General features: G+C 39.6%; 1 protein-coding gene across 2 annotated transcripts in view; it reads right to left on the bottom strand.

Annotated features, from left to right (window-relative positions):
• Positions 1-987: 987 nt before the first annotated feature.
• gab2 (GRB2-associated binding protein 2) overlaps positions 988-13911 on the bottom strand; it is a 41198-nt gene continuing 28274 nt past the window's right edge. The window contains exons 3-10 of one of the 2 annotated variants that reach the window (XM_006796641.3): positions 9989-10217; positions 6491-7017; positions 5821-5918; positions 5364-5640; positions 5147-5237; positions 4943-5045; positions 4688-4810; positions 988-4610 (exon numbers count right to left, since the gene is read on the bottom strand). In XM_006796641.3, the coding sequence (XP_006796704.1) occupies positions 4467-4610; positions 4688-4810; positions 4943-5045; positions 5147-5237; positions 5364-5640; positions 5821-5918; positions 6491-7017; positions 9989-10217 (1592 nt within the window). In that variant the 3' untranslated portion in view covers positions 988-4466. The remainder of the gene's footprint in view (positions 4611-4687; positions 4811-4942; positions 5046-5146; positions 5238-5363; positions 5641-5820; positions 5919-6490; positions 7018-9988; positions 10218-13911) is intronic. The other variant, XM_035910260.2, reaches the window with a different exon arrangement.

The following is a 13911-nucleotide window of genomic DNA, read 5'->3' as shown; positions in this document are numbered from 1 at the left end:
TTGTTAACCCATACGCATATGATTAAAACCTAAAACACTCTCACGAATCTGCCAACCCACACTCTCCCCTCCCTTTTAGGCCCTTCTTTATGATGGATATTTCATTACCTATATGTATAGATGCCTCCCTCAGTCATTCAGTTAACCAATCTTCATCAGGGTCTTGGCTGACTAAGAAATGTTTTGCTTATTAATCATTTTTATTCTCTTTATGGGAAATGGCATGGCCACCCAGTGGTCATTACTGGAAAATGATCCTGAAGCATAATAACAGTCATTATTTAATAAGTAGCAGTCTTATTAAATGACGAGGAATCCTGTAGAAACCCTTTAAAAAATTATCTGTATTTCAATAATTTGCATTTTCCAATTTGGTTCCAAATGCATCTTTGGGCATAACCCAAAGGAGCTTGTCATCTAATGTTTTATTAGTACTTGACTGCAGCTGCTTTCTTTAACAACAGAGGGCAGCATACATTTAAGGTCTGTATATTCTGTTTTGGAAGATGTTCTAAGGTATTTTATTTTGGTATTACTAGCAATTCAAGATGCTAGTGAGTTCTGCTGTGATCTATGGTTTGGAGATAGTGGCACACACAAAAGGAGGTAAAGCTGGAGGTGTGAGAGTTCAAGATGCTAATTTCATTGGGAGCTGGACTGGACTTTTACAGTGAAAGGATAGTGGACATACTGGACAAAGGACATTGAAGATGGAGCTGCCGGGGAGGAGGAAACAAGAAAGAGGACAGAGGTGGTTCAGGGAAGCGGTGAAAGTGGACATGCAGGCGGTTGGTGTGATAGCAGAGATAAGGTGAGACGGAGACAGATGATCTGCTGTGGTGACCTCCTAAAGGGAGCAGCCACAGTTTACTGTGTGTGGACAGTAAGATCTCCACCACTGTGTTCAGTTTACAACTAAAGGAGAAAGTGTGGTTGAAAGATGAGGTTTATATTTAAAGAACTTTAACACCAAACTTTCACTTCTTGCTTTATTCTACGTCCACATTGTAAGCCTACCATTATACAGGAATAACAAAGTATTGTATTTTTGTGTATTCCAATTTAACTGTACCACAATACCACTGTCATTGTTTTTTCTCATATTGCTTCAAAAATCAAGACAGTTTGTATACATCAGTGTTAGTAGAGAGAAGATTCCTTGTTTGATGGTTGTTGTTTTTTCTTTCTTTCTTTCTTTTTTTACTATTATCAACTAAAAAAAAAAAAACACACACACATACAATAAATTAATAAATTAACACAAGCAATCTGCTTTACAGTAGTAGCAATAATAGTGGTTAAAAAAATCTTTACAAGTACAGTACGTCAACTCAGTGACAGCCTGACAGTAGATCTGAACAGTTTTTTCAACCCAGTCAGGCTGTCATTTAACATACTACAGCTTACAATCTACCACAACACATACACAACTCTTCTGCTTACACATGATCTCTCTAGATAATAAATTACACATCCATTTCATTAAAAAAAAACAAAACAAACAGACAGGGAGACAGGCTTTTCTTCACTCTTTCCTTTCCTCTCTTGCTCTTTGTGAATCACAGTTCACCTGGGATTTGCCAGTCCAACTTACACTGGCAGCCTTTGCCTTTTTATGATTAGATCATACAAAAATGAAATTTGGTAATTTAAAAAAAAAGAATAATACACTAAACAAACTTAGTTTACTTTAGCCTGTTCCTGTCATAATGCATAACACTTGCTTACATGTATCAGTAAAAAATAATGATTAAAAAGAATATAAAAAAGCTGTAAAAATGGTAGAAAAACATTAAGAAGTAAATCTTAATGAAATAATCCATACCATCTAGCACTCCATGGCCACGCTATTCTTATTAAGGTCAAAAATGGATTCTGTGGTTCCAGCCCACAATGAAATACTGGACTTGAGTTGAACTAGAAACTGATCATTCAGTTGTCCTTACTATAATATGATTCTTCCTGTTTATTCTAAGAATATTGTGAAAATTTCTTCAAGGCAAAATGTACGGTCTACACCGAAATGAAAATATAAGGCAAATTGATCAACAAAAGAAATTTAGTAAACAATATTTCTCAACTGTTTTATAGTGACTACGATCACTGGCAAATATCCACTGTGGTAGATTTCCTTCGCATTCAAAGCACTATGTTACATTATTGTAGTGCTCTTTATGTCTCATACAAGTGCGTCAAATTTCTAACAGTCAAAAAGATGCACTGCAATATGTATATCTATTAATAATTTACATACAGGAACAAAAGTACTCCTCAGGGACAAAGCTGTAGTGTGTGGCATTTCAAAGCCCAAAGACAGAAATCAGTGAATGGAGAGTTCTGGAAAACAGAAATATGCTACTCTTCATCTACTAGACTTTTGGTAATGGTCTCTAGAGAGACAGAGTACTTGCAAACTACACCTCTTGTCTTATTTCTATTTTTTAATCAGCACAAAACAATCATTTTGGGTTTTTTTTCAGTGCACGTTTACATTGAAAAGCCATTTCAATCTTAACTCAAGTGAAATGACCACTGAAATCAAACGTAACGAGGTTTTGTCATGCCTTTCCCATCTTCTTCATGTCGTAGATTTGGATGTAACCAACTTTGTTCCTGCATTGAAATAATTGGCCTGCCATCATGCCTGACAGCTTTTAAATATAGTTTGGGCTCATATTTAATAGAAACCCAGGCAACAGTCATGTACGGTTATCATTAGGGGTTCTGACAGAAGCCTTTGCATATTTGTATGGCTATATTTTCTTCCTCTCCTCTTACCAGACATGCACTGCTAAGCTGAAATGATTGCCCGCAGTGAAAATAATCTCTTCACTGCTTCTGCAAGACTCAGCACAAATGATAGATTAAAGTGAAAAGAGAAAGTCAGCCTGCATGCCAAAATTGAAGTGCATCTTGGCATTCCTGAGACCAGCAAGCATTACAGTATATTAATATGGTTATTGACCAGTTAGCCTCTGTTGCTCTTAAATGGCAAAGACAAAATAAACTGCCAACTAGATGCAAACAAAATGAACTGCTGCAGAGGGTTGAATGGAACAGTGATCAAACAGTGCACTTATAAATAACAGTTTGACAGTAAGGATGATATTATTAATTATCTAGTCACTGTTCTAACAGTCTGTGTGAGGAGCTTTGGCAGGGAACTTCACCTGTATGGCCTGATATTCTGCATGCTTGCAGTACACTCTAGTAATAATCATCACAAAGAACAGGCATAAATTAGTTATGGCTTTAGGCCCAAATATTTTAGTTTTAAGCAAGCTCATCCAGTATCCATGGTAATGGTGGCAGAAACTTGACACTGGAGATGGCTGACCTAAAGTGCCCCTATTATGCTTTAAGTTTTTCCTCAACTCTCTAATCTGTTACACAACCTTTTGTTCATGTAAGAGGTCTGGAAACTTTCAAAGGCCAAACTTTCACGTGTGGCCAAATGAAAGCAAAATCTCTGCTGCTGTAATGTCTCAAATACATTCTTTACACTCCAGGCTTTTTTTCTGTATTGCTACTTAGTTATGTCACTGTGACACAATGTCATGAAGTTCATGCAGTTGGTTGGTTTGACATGCTCACTAACAAAGAATGAGGAGCAGCCTTAATTCAATTTAGATGTAGTCAGTTGCTTTATTTCCAATTAAAGTCACTTCTACGAACTCTATAAATTCCTTTGCTGTGAGGAACACACACCCAATGCTCTGCTGTCGAGTCTTCGGGCACTCCCTGGATCTGAGGAAGTGACCAAGTAAAGTACTTTTTAGTTTTCCATAGCAATGTCCCCACAACAATAGGAATATCCTTAAATCTTTAGTGTTAGCATTATGCTAATGTGGCTAACTTCACCATCTGTTAGCTTGCCTCCTATAAAAGGAGCAGCTGCAGCAGAATTATGTGAATGTGTGGTGTCTTTCTAACATGTCTAATGCTTTATGCTTGCAATCTGCAGGCCTTTGAATAAAATGCTACAACTGGGTTAAAGGCTAGCCAAAAGCACCCAAAACAAAAAAAACATGGTATTCAGAGGTGGACAGTGGGGAGCGTTACAGTATGTTTTGGGTGTGTATATATGTGAGTGGCAGTTTCCTAGGATTTCTGCATAAATAAACTATTTAATATAAAATAACATTTTTTTAATTTATTGTTAATTCAATTATTTCATGCAAAACGTATGTAGCAAACCAGTGGGCAAAAGAATTACACTATCTTGGAGGACTACGATTATACATCTGTTATCAAGGATGTCTCCCTTTTGCAATGCTTTTGTCAACTTTTTGGGGAAATGCTGTAATGGAACCTGTTAGAGGGTGAAAAGAAGTGTCACCGCAATGAGAATAAGAAAACCGCTCGTTGTATTAGAGTTTAATCTATTTTAATTGACTCCCCTAATAAAATGATAAACCTGCATAATAGGGACACTTTAAGGCTTTTTTTTGATGTATAGGTCAGTGTCAGGACTTGACCCCCTTGGCAGGTTCAGTAGACTGTCGCACATCAGTCCATTCCTGCATTGTGTTTTGCAGAGCTTGAGTCTTTTCCTTGTCGACTTGGACATAATCCACCTTCTCGTCCGATGTCACAGAGGACGTAGAGGGCTGTGGAACAATAAATAAAGTTTAATTGCATATGCAAATGAGAAAAGTTAATTTAGTCTATAAAATCCTCTGCTTACTTTTCTGTGTGGGTTGGGTGTCCCAGGCTGGAATTCCAGTGCTAGGTAGTCCACGTTGCCACACTTCCTAGGGGCTGGGCTGCTGGTGCCACTCACGGCTGGGGAGGTAGACGCTGGGTTCTGCTAATGTAATAGGAGGGAGGTTTCACTCACACAGTATGCAGTGAGTTAGCAGCGCATACAAATAAGTGGATCGTTAAAACAAAGAACACAATGTGCTCTCCCCAGTCTCCCCGTCCAGCTCCCTGGACCTACCATAGCCACATAATTCTCTTCACTGTCTGCAGAGTCGGTGCTGGTGATGCTTTGTGTAGAGATGGGTCTACAGTGCTGGGAGGATGTGCAGTTCATAGCAGGCCTAAAGAAACATAAGGGAGGAAAAATCTGTAACATCTGTACTGCCTGCTATGTAATGATTCTTAACTGTGTGTGTGTGGAATGCACTGATATAAGACTCACATGGGTCGCGTCCAGGACATAGTGACTGGACTCTTAAATGGCAGCTCATCAATGATCCCATTGTTCTTCAAATCAAGAGGTGTTGGCTTTGCTGCAGAAAAACAAGAACAGATGTTATTAACAAATATCATGGTCTTCGACAATTTACAACAGAGTTTAGAGCTGATTTGAAACATGCTCTTAGTGAGAAGTGAGAAGCTAAGTGTCAAAATCTCACATTTTCTGTCAGGTTTGAGGTCGCGATAGATAGGCGGTGGTGTAACATCACTGAGACGACTGGGCCTGTGGCACAAGGAGGCACTGCTCGCCTTACGGGCAGGTAAAGTTGCAGAGAATCCTGGGAAATCAAAGTGATGTGGCCCTGGGCTCATAGGAATGTAGATATTCTTAGGACTGTCAGCCTGGCAAGCGCTGAGCGGTGAGGAGCCAGGATTCATGGGCACGTAGTTGTCATCTGAATTGCCGCTGTCTGAGCGAGTAAGTGGTGTCTGTCTCTGCCATCAAAAGAGACAGAGGGCAAATGACTCGCACAATCTCCCCGGACTTGCAGGAAAACTGTAGCACTCAGTTGGAATAAATCTAGAAGTATTTCCTTTTCTATCTCTGCAGTTTATGATTGACTGCTGACAGGAGCTATCTGAGGAGGCAGTGCAGTTCAAGGGAGAGTTACTCACCAGGTAAGAGCTGAATCCATCATTGACTGACTCCATAGACTGGCCTGAGTGGTTGAAATGGATGAAACGATGTTGATTGTTAGTTTCAAAGGAGGATCCTGTGGAGAAGGGTGAAGGAAATGATCAATATTTACCACTGTCAGAAATTTTGAAAGGGAAAATGCTGCCCAAGTGTAAAAGTATCATTCCATGCCTACATGACTTAAACACTGTATAACAATCCCTGCAATACAGATCAATTTATATGTAGGAAGGGCCTTTTTAACATTTAAAAAAAGTGGTCACACATCAGCTCTTGTTTCTACCTATATGATGGCTAAGGATGGACTTTGCAAAGCAATAACCACAGCAAGCTAAGAAGCCATGCATTGTGTCTACAGAAGCTTTTTTCACATAGCAGAAAAAAGCCTGGAATGAAAAATTCTGGTGCAGGCTGTATGGCTTGAATTTCATTAGCATCTCAACAGGACAGAGTTTGCCAGACTGGGACGCTTGTTTCTGCTTAGTTGCTAACTTTAAATCACCAAAGTGAAAAGCAGAAGGATATAGAAAGAGTCAGTGAAAGAGAAGCAGGTGAGTGATGCAAAACGTGTTTGCTATTTGTCAAAAACAGAGAAGAAGTGAAAACGTATTAGCAAAGCAGTCATAGCACTAATTATTTCCTGCGTACCTCTGTGCAGTCTGATGTTCTCGACAGCAGGGAGAGTATTTCTGCGTGGGATGACTGACACTGCGGACATTACCTCTTCATTCTGGCTCCCTACTGACTGAGGACTCCCCCACTGACCCTCAGACCCTTGACTGGGTTTAGGGGGTCTGGGAGGAGGATTATATGAGGATTCAGAGCTAGAGGGTGTCAAGGCGTTGTGATTTTTATCAAATGTCCTGGGGATCTGATAGAAGGAGCCAGGTGGTGTAGGCAGATCATAGTTATCAGGCAAGCGTTCATTGCTGTGCATTGTGGCAAGGGCATTGCAAGGCGTTTTGAAAGTGTAGACCTCCTCATTCTCAAGCTCAGGATCACCTAGACCACTGTGAGCTGGCGCCTCCGAGCTGTAACCCCTTGGAAGAACGTAGCAGGCCTCCTGGGTCGAGTCATCGTGCACTGGCAATTGGTGTTTTCCTGGCTTGGGAAGGCTGTAAAAGCCATGCAGCTGCGCACTCTTGCTTCGTGTGGACTGGGAGAAACTGGCACTTCTGCAGCACAGAGAGGATACACACAAACACACAAACTTTTATTCTGGAAACCTTCTTGCTGCTTTTCTTTTATCTACCTTTATTTTTCTCATGCCGTGAATTAAGTACTGCGCCAGCCTATCTAAACAAAAATGAACCATCATCTCTTCTATTACAGTGTTTACTGTCACTTTAGTGTAATCACCAAAATAGCCACTAGATGGTACCATGGCACTACAGAGGGAACTTTACCTTTATAAGCATTAAGCACACAATTAAAGAACAATATACTTGATATCCAGTTAATGATACCTATGGAGCTAAAATACCTTATTTAGTGATTTAGTTATTTTTTAGATGGCTCAATGAACAATACAAGTATTGTATCCAATGCCACAGGCAACATTTTTGCCTCTAAGGCCTGGGGGACTGGCTTTTTTGAATTCAGTATTTTTAATCATTCTTTGAAAAGCTTCTTTATTTTTATGTTTTCAGCATTGACAAAAGAGGGTTTCCCTGTCAAGGGAGGGGGAGGGGGAACTCTATGACTTTCCCAGAGTTTCTCAGTCTCGGTTAGGCACCCTAGGGACATGCCTCATTTAGTCTAGCTCCTTTGAAGGGCTTGACCTTGAGAGAAAACCAAAGCAACGCTGCTCCTTGGAAATTTTGGTCTAGTTAGTGGAGCGATGCAACTGAAAGTTATCCTCAGTTAGTTGTTTCCGTGTGTTAGCTGAGGAGGCTGTGTGCAAATATACAATTTAAATCGTAGGCTTCTAATGGTTACATGAACTCTTTATTGTAATAAGAGATAATGCATTAATGCCACACCATTAATATTGACATAACATTTTGCTCTCTCTAATCTAATTTCTTTTTCATGTCAAATAACACACTTTGTTCCATCAATTATTCTTCTTCTGTCTCCTGTGGATTTTCATCATCAATCAATAATTTTGCTCATTGCTCTGTATTCCATCATTGTGGCTGATTTGTGGGCTTTTTACGCAGATTAATTCTAGTCAGACCCGCAGAGTTTCATTCTGACATGAATCATACCCTGCCACCAGATGCCTGTCTTAATTAGCACAATCGTGAAACAGAAGCTAGCGACATAAATATCTGCATAAAGCTGATGAGATGGATTGTGAGGTTTGATTTCCTGGGTTTTGCAGAGGTCCAATGCAGCAGATTTATGTGCAAATCGTGTGGCTGAGAGGGCAGTTCTTCCCTGGGTGAGTTTAAACCTATAGGAGTGATGAATTGCTGCCTCAACCTCATTGATCATCTACTGTGCCGGCTATCTGCCGAATGGCATCATTATTAAAGCTGACTTTTGATTCTTAAAAAACGGGCACGAAGGCGGTAGAAAGCAAGGTGCATGCTGATGCAAAACACAAGAGCGCATTTAATATAAATGCCTGGTCCCTTTTATTCTCCTGCTCAGCATATAGCTGACGCAAGCATTTATATACCTACTTCTAGTTACCCCACATGTATTCACACCTCTGCATTTGTTCACATTTTGCTTTACAACTACAAAGCTAGGGCGTTATCACATGTTACAAAGTCATATAAAGTCTAGCATGCTGTGGTATTTTTTAGATAAACATGTACTGAATTTAATTTAAGGCAAGAAACATGTTTCAAAAAAGGCAAAAATAGAGCAACAAGAGACTGTAAATGCATAACGTGGAAAAAATACACCTAGTGGAACAACTACTTTGTTTAATTAATAACAGGACATCCTAGAGTGGCTGAGACTTATGCAAGTGTAGATGGTGAGGGTCGGCTCCTATAAGAAAGACCTTATGGGCAAATCGCTCAGCATTTTAAAAATAATGGTTCTTAATTTAATGTTGTCAAAAATGTGGAGATCAGGATCTATGATGCATATTATTAAAAAGGATTCAGAGAATTATGACAAATGTCTATTAGACACACATTAATCTGTAATGGAAATCCCTGAATAGCACTTTGCAAGAGGATTTTAAGTGAATGCATTTTAGCACTACATTTGCAAGTATATGTTAAACCATGAAAAGGAAAAATAAATCAATACGACAATACAACCAACAGCAGGCTCTGGTTGCAAAAAATGGCCTGCCTGCAGTCCAGACCTGTAAACCCACTGAAACATTTGGCACATCATGAAATGAAAAAATGCAACAAAGAAAGCTGAAATCTGTTGAGCAGCTGAATTCGCTATCAGCCTAGAGTCTGAACATTTTCTGCTTTCAAAAACTGCAGCAATTGTTCTCTTCAGTGTTTACAGACAGTTAAAAGAAAAGATGATGCAGTACTCTGGCAAATATATCCATGTACCAATTTTTTTTTAGATGTGATGCGGGCAATGAAATTAAAATTCGGCAAATATCAAAAAGAAATTCAAATGTTATCACTTTCAACATTTGGCAATTTGTCTTTGTAGTACTTTCAATAAAACACTTGATTAAAGAAATTTGCAACTCATTGTATTCAATGTTTGTCATTTTTCACATGACTGATTAAGATAATTAAACACAAGTTGGGTCATTGCTGGATCTTGTTTAGAGCCTTTTTGCATTAATGTGACAAAATACTTTCATTTTTATAGTATTTGCTACACCGAATCAACAAAAAGATCCAACATCTGATTGTTTATTCTAATAATTATCAGCACAGCAAACCAAATGTTCATACCATGTTACAAAATGCAATCCATTATACTTTTTCTCATTTTCAAATTGGATCTAATTTCAGTGAATAATGAAAACCTTCTTTGTTTATACTGTTTGGTTATCTTTCCACAATGCTTCATCATATGCGCTTCCACAGCACATGCGGCACTTACACTCACACACACACACGGTGACATCACAATTCTCAACCCTAAAATGTTACTTCTAACCCTCAGAGGCTTCTAAGCTGAGGAAACGCTGTAAACCTGTACGTTGACCTGCATTAACGGAAAACAGGAAACTGACACAGGACGCCTGAAGGTCATGACCTTTACCGTGCACTTTCTGTCTTCCTGCTAATGCACTGGTGGAGGAGGAGGTAGTCCTGGGGCGCACTGTTGGACATGGAGTTATGGTGTGTGTGGCGCACAGGCACATCAAATGTGAAGAGCACTGGCTGGCTGGAATGGACGGGGGCAGAGGACTTGCGTTCTCCGGTCAAAGGAGCCATTGAGCCGGTGACATCTGCTCCAACAGAACGGGGCATATGGTGTAACCTGCCATCTGCAGAGAGGAGACATTGGGATAATTGATTATTTCGCTTAGGTTCGTTTTCTGTAGAAGTGATATGTTACACAGTATTATGCTTTAGAAATTATGAGCTTAGTAAACATCCCGTCCACATTTCACTTCTGCTGTCAAAGTCTTTGCACTAAAAGGTGAAAGGGTTCTGGGTCTTCAGATGACCTAGTCTTGTAGTTAGGTGCAATCAGTCTACACTCGAATCAATAGAGAACGGGGATTTATCTCCAGGGAAGACAGAAAATCGTATCCTCTTGCTTTTCGGGATGCAGAGAACAAGCAGTTGAACAGCACATGATCCACGTTATCCTTTTTGACCAAGGTCAATGTGTCTGTTTTTTATTTTTATGGAGCCACCTACTGTTTTGCACAGTGGGACTATGTGAACAACATGATCTCACAATCTTATTGCTTCTGTGTGACATTCCTGATATTTTCCACTGAAAGACTATAAAGAAAAGACAAATCGGAGTTGGGGATGCTGGAAATAGACTGGGCAGAAAGCCAAAATGAGGAGGTGCACACTGAGCAGAAGGAGTAGTGAGTAGGCAGCCCACTGAAACATCGACCTATGGTGCATTGTGCAACACTAGCTGATAGGCGAAAGAGAAAAAAAATCTCAGCTACTGCTGACAGTAATCTCTTTCTTTCACTGTACAGTAAATGACAGATTTTGCATAAGCAAGAATCTTTGAAGCTTAAAAAAAGAAAATACTATCTGACAACAGTCTTGAACCAAAGCATATAAACGAGGACAAAAAGAAAACCTTTCCCTTTTTAGAAGCAGGAGGGAGTGTAAAATCAACTTTTCCGTCAGACAAATGACTAATATTGCTTTTCACTTTTTCGTTGAATTTGTCTGTCCACTGTGACTCTCCTCAATCTTTATCAGGCCTTTACAAAGCAAGCTATTGGTCAAACTGCCCTTTAAGAAGAAGGCAATGTTCTGTGAGTCATAATATGTGCTGAGAAACAGATACAAATGTGGTGTGTGAGCATGTGTGTATGCATGTTGGACAGTTGGAGGGTGGGGGTTTTCTGGAGTCCAATTTGCTGAATGAGGTCACATCCATGCCTGAGGGGAAAAAAGGGCTATGCTATGAGGACTCCAAGCTAGTGGACACAAGCGAGATGCCCAGGCCCACAGCAACACAGGCGGGGACTCTCCCCAGTGATCCTCAATTACACCATTGTTCTGAGCAATTCCATTCTCCCTAGGCTGGTTAGGCATCATCTCCTTTCTCCACAAAAAGCTTTGTAAAAGCTTTCATCCAGTGCGGTGAGTACTAGGCCCATGAATATGGGTAGATATATTGATCTGTTGTCGAAAAATAGCCCCCGCCCCGCGCACCAGAGCGGAGAGATGCAATGAAAAAAACAGAAGAAGGCTTGATGAGTTTGATCCTGCGGAGAGAACAAAACTTCAACTAAAGAGTAACATGTGACTGCTGCACAAGATAATGTTTTTCTCTATGTTCTGAAAGATTTTTGATTAACTGCACATATCACTGTCAGAATCAGAACAACATGAAGGATGACTGCTTCAGTGTGCTGATGGAACAGCCTATATGGCTCATCACTGACACTAATGGACCTAATGATGTATGTTGCCACTGGAAAGCAATTCCAGCAACACAGAACAAAGCCGCAAAACAGAAACGGAGAGAAGAGCAGAAAATAAAAACACTCATATGTCCCCACAGATGCTACAAATTTTCGCTACACTAGTTAATGTACTGGGACGCTCAAAGTAAGGTGGAAAAATGCTTATTATTTACCGTTATTATCGTATAAATAACAATACCACAGCTTAAAAAGTAAACCAATAAAACTAAGAGGAAGGAGTCAAATAAAATAAAAGGTTAGTAGTGATTTTTGTTTCTTTTTTTCTTCGGTTTTTAGTTTTGAGGCTGATTTCATTACCCAAAACGGTTTCTTTTCACTAAATTCAAACTGAAGCACCAACATCAAAGGCAGTTTAAAAAGACAAAGAGTTCTTTCCACGCTTGAAACAAATATCAGACCATCAACAGCAATGCATTGAAGGACCCTTTTGGTCGGTGAATGACACATGGCTTTGCTGGGTCAAAGAGCTCCTAAGTTCATGAGCAATTTTCCAATTATGTTCTATAATACATCACCTACTGTCTCATTGAGTCTGTGGCCATAATCTAATATAAGCTGGCTGCTGCTCAGAGGGCCAAAATTAGAACCATGCTGGATCACTCATGACAAGAAGGTCTTTGTAGAGTGCTCATTTCCTCCCGGTCAAACCAGAATAAGACATAGACATATGATAATTTAATATGAAATTAGAAATAAAAATAGAAAGTACCACTGACCTATTGAATTGAAATATACAGGAAGCAGCTGAATTTTTCATCAGCGTTGCAAGTGAAACCCTTAAATACTGCATACAAGATAATGATTTAAGGTACACTCTAAACACATGCCTTGAATGTAAGTACTTCCAAACCATTATTTCCTTAATGGTTTTTGTCAGAGATTGCACTTAACAATACCATCTTGTGGCTCAAACAGCTGCAGTAAGTACTGCACATTAACCTCAGATACATCAAGAGTGTACACAAAGGCCTGGCAGTGGTCTTGGTTTTGGTGGTGGTGCTGATGATTGTGGGGGGTTGTTGTGTGTGTCTGAGTGCGAGACACAATAAGGTGACACAATATGTCTGAGGTCTGCGTGCCCTTGAAAAGGAGACCACTACTTTTGGACGTTCACCTGAAAATGTATTCATTACATGAGCACTAAACTGTTTCTACAGCTGCTGAACATAGCTACATTATGTGTTGTCCAAATCTGCTTGGCTGTCTATAAAAAAGCACTGTGTCCCAGTGGGCTACATACTGGATCCATTTGGATGTGTGGTTGCTGAGGGTATGGGACGTTTCCATGACAGTGATATAAATGGATGAAGAAGAAACTAGGCTGCTGCTGACATGGATAACATCAGCAGTGAAGAGAGATGTTTGCATGGCATTCTTACTCCGCTAGAGCAAGGTTTCCCTCGAAAAGAGTTCACAAGAGTATTATGCAGACTAAACATGCAGGAGCTGATCACATTACCCCCCGTGCCCACTCAATACCATGTGAGCATCACCATCTGACCCCACAGCAACATCAGTTTCCCCTCAAAACACTGCACTCATCAATCAATTAAATGGCTTGTGCTGTTCTGGGCCACTGAATTATAGCGTCTGGCTAAATTATAAAACTTAAAATAACTTTACATTTCATGATCCACTTCTATAAGGTGATGGGTTGATATAAAAAGAAATAAATAGATATAAATAGACTGTAAATAAAAGATAGACACGACCACTGGGATTTTGGATTCCTCTTTCAAAACCTTGAGTTTGGCATTTTAATTGTTAACATTTCTTTTTAAACCAAACACCAAAAGAGGGCTATGAATCTAGGTGAGACATGGAGAGCACTGCATACAGCCGTATCTTATCAATCACAAGTTAGCAAAGCTCTAATTTGTATCCTACCATATTCAATTTTACCTTAAAAATATAAAATGTTAACATCATGCCGCATCAATTAAAACATAAGACAGGCAAACTGAGATGAGCAGGCGGGTTACTTTTTCATGCACTTCTATAGAACTGAATTTCTTTTTACAACCATAAGGAGTCGCCCCAAAGCTTTTAA

The sequence above is a fragment of the Neolamprologus brichardi genome, chromosome 14, assembly GCF_056152115.1.
Source record: "Neolamprologus brichardi isolate AB-2024 chromosome 14, ASM5615211v1, whole genome shotgun sequence".
In the NCBI taxonomy this organism is placed as follows: domain Eukaryota; kingdom Metazoa; phylum Chordata; class Actinopteri; order Cichliformes; family Cichlidae; genus Neolamprologus; species Neolamprologus brichardi.
This window is presented reverse-complemented; position numbering and strand designations above follow the sequence as displayed.